Raw genomic sequence first — 2,676 nt, forward strand, 5'->3', positions numbered from 1 at the left:
CATAAATTGCAACTCCTTTTTCACTCCTTCCAAGGGTATCGCTAATATTTATCATATCTTTTAGGTATTAATTACTTCATGTAATGATATAAGGTTCCTCTATCAGTTTTGGTAATGGCTCCATTTTTACATTTCCTTTTTCTGATTTCTTGTCTGGTGTCACCACAAGAAAATGCAGTTTTAACAAGGATCATGACACTCTTAATTAATTGGTAGTTCAAGTTAATCTGGTTTATGCACTACATAACTTCGTAATGTCTATTCTTTGATTACAACCGCTTTATATGTTGGAATTGGATTTGTGATGATTGTAATCTGCTGTTGTCTCCGGAGAGAGTTCTCATTCAATAAAATTATTTATTTTTGGAAGAAGGAAACTCTAAACCATCAGACTATCGAAGCCTTTCTAAGGAACCATGGACCTATTGCTATTAGAATATACAATTATTCAAATATCAAGAAAATGACTAACTTCTTTAAAAATAAATTAGGCGAAGGAGGCTATGGTGGTGTCTACAAGGGGAAGTTACATGATGGCTGTTTCATGGCAGTAAAGGTTTTGAAAAAATCAAGAGGTAATGGAGAGGAATTCATTAACGAGGTTGCAAGCATTAGTAGGACTTCCTATGTCAACATTGTCTCTCTTATGGGCTTTTGCTTTGAGGGTTCTAAAAGAGCTCTCATTTTTGAGTTTATGTCAAACGGATCTCTTGAGAAGTTTATATATAAAGAAAGTCCATTGAAGGTTGATCGGCGATTGGAATGGGAGGCATTATACAGGATTGCACTTGGCATTGCTCGAGGATTGGAGTATTTACATAGAGGTTGCAACACACGAATCTTGCATTTTGGCATAAAGCCTCACAACATTCTTTTGGATGAGAAATTTTGCCCAAAGATTTTCGACTTTGGCCTTTCAAAAATATGCCCTAGAGAAAATAGTATCATATCAATGTTGGATGCGAGAGGGACTACAGGATAGGCTTGGCAATTCGTGCATTCGGGTCGGGTTCGTGTCAACCCGACCGACCCGATTACATAAACAGGTTCGACACGAACCCGACCCGATTATTAATCGGGTTGTGACACGTGACCCGAACACGACCCAATTAATAATCAGGTAACCCGAACACGACCCGATAAACACGACTAATAATCGTGTAACTCATTAACCCGACACCAATTTCACATGTTTCAAGTTTCAACCTTCAATTTTAGTTTTTACCTTCATGTCTTCAATTGCCGGTTTCTTTCTTTGATTTTTGTTTTCTTTCTTAATTTTCCACTCGGTTCGTAATTGATCAATACTGGTGCGGACCATGCCTTGAGTAGCACTAGCATCCACAATATCAAAGGAGCAAACAAAGTTTCGTTCGTGAGGCTGGGGGTTTTTAACAAGAAAAGAAGGCGTGCACGACAAAGGCATAGTCATTCGAGAAGAGGCTCTGGCTGGGACTCCAAAAATGTCGGTGTCTTCTATGGCCACTCCGCAGTTGCAGAGCTTCGGAATGCTCTCCAGCGAGCAGTTTCTCCATCTCTTCAACCGCTTCACATTCCTCGCTTCCCAGCCTGGAATGCTCTCCAGCGGACCATGCTCTCAAGGCATACTAATTCGACGACCGACTGCCTTGTTTTTTTAAAACATAACTGGGTCAGAATCGTGTCTGGCGGGTCAACTCGCGGGTTGACCCACCAGACACGATTCTAATCGGGTCATAATCGGGTTGACCGAACCCGATTACAGTAAACCCTAATCCTATTTTCCCGTGTCGAGTTCGTGTCGGGTTCGCGGATCGTGTCAAAAATTGCCAACCCTACTACATGATATATAGCTCCAGAAGTATTTTGTAGAAACTTTGGAGGAGTCTCTCATAAGTCAGATGTTTATAGCTACAAAATGATGATTTTTGAAATGGTTGGGGGAAGAAGGAATAAAGATGTCAAGATTGATCATACCAGTGAAATATTCTTTCCACATTGGATTTACAAGTGTCTTGAACATGATGATCTAGGATTGCATGGCCTTATGAATGAAGAGGATCACGAAAGTGCAAGGAAGATGATAATAGTAAGTTTGTGGTGCATCCAGACTGACCCTTCAAGCCGGCCATCAATGAGTAGGGTTGTGAATATGTTGGAAGGGAGTCTTGAATCCTTGCAAGTACCACCCAAGCCTTACTTGTCTTCGCCATCAAGATCACCAGAAGATTATTCAACAATAATGAGCTCTTTATAGTATGATTTTGTAATGCCATAAAATGCATCTTAATAATTTCCTTAAAAGGAAACTTTAATGTTGAGTAGTAACTAGTATTTTTTTTTTTTTTTGAATTGCATCAACTATTAGCTTCCATCATGAATTTATAATGTTGCAAGTCTGATCAATTTTGAGGAGTTACTGTCGGCATTAGAAGCAAAGAAACACTACCAAAAAAAAAATGTTGTTTAGTGCCGTTTGGGTTTGTGTTGCTTGTACAAAATTTTTAAATTTAGTATCATTTGACCAGTAAACGACACTACATTTAGCATCATTTATTGTTAAATGACACTAATTTTAAATTTAATGTCGTTTTTTTAAATGACACTAAATTTTAACTACGCTAAACTAAAATTCAGCAAACGTCACCAAAATTTTTCCAAGACAATAACTCAGTCCAATGAGTTTTGATTTGGACA

General features: G+C 38.5%; 1 protein-coding gene across 1 annotated transcript; it reads left to right on the top strand.

Moving 5' to 3' along the window:
• Nucleotides 1–294: 294 nt before the first annotated feature.
• On the top strand, nucleotides 295–2,236 carry LOC133860720 (PR5-like receptor kinase). Its single transcript, XM_062296323.1, has 2 exons — nucleotides 295–977; nucleotides 1,824–2,236. Exons 1-2 carry the CDS (start codon nucleotides 305–307, stop codon nucleotides 2,234–2,236), a joined length of 1,086 nt encoding a protein of 361 aa, XP_062152307.1. The 5' UTR covers nucleotides 295–304.
• Nucleotides 2,237–2,676: the final 440 nt, after the last annotated feature.

Source organism: Alnus glutinosa, chromosome 1 (assembly GCF_958979055.1).
Source record: "Alnus glutinosa chromosome 1, dhAlnGlut1.1, whole genome shotgun sequence".
Classification (NCBI taxonomy): domain Eukaryota; kingdom Viridiplantae; phylum Streptophyta; class Magnoliopsida; order Fagales; family Betulaceae; genus Alnus; species Alnus glutinosa.

Coding starts and splice junctions, on each gene's coding strand:
- LOC133860720 (XM_062296323.1), top strand. CDS start 305: ATGATTGTAATCTGCTGTTGTCTCCGGAGAGAGTTCTCATTCAATAAA. Junction 978..1,823: donor GGATGCGAGAGGGACTACAG/GATAGGCTTGGC, acceptor ACCCTACTACAT/GATATATAGCTCCAGAAGTA.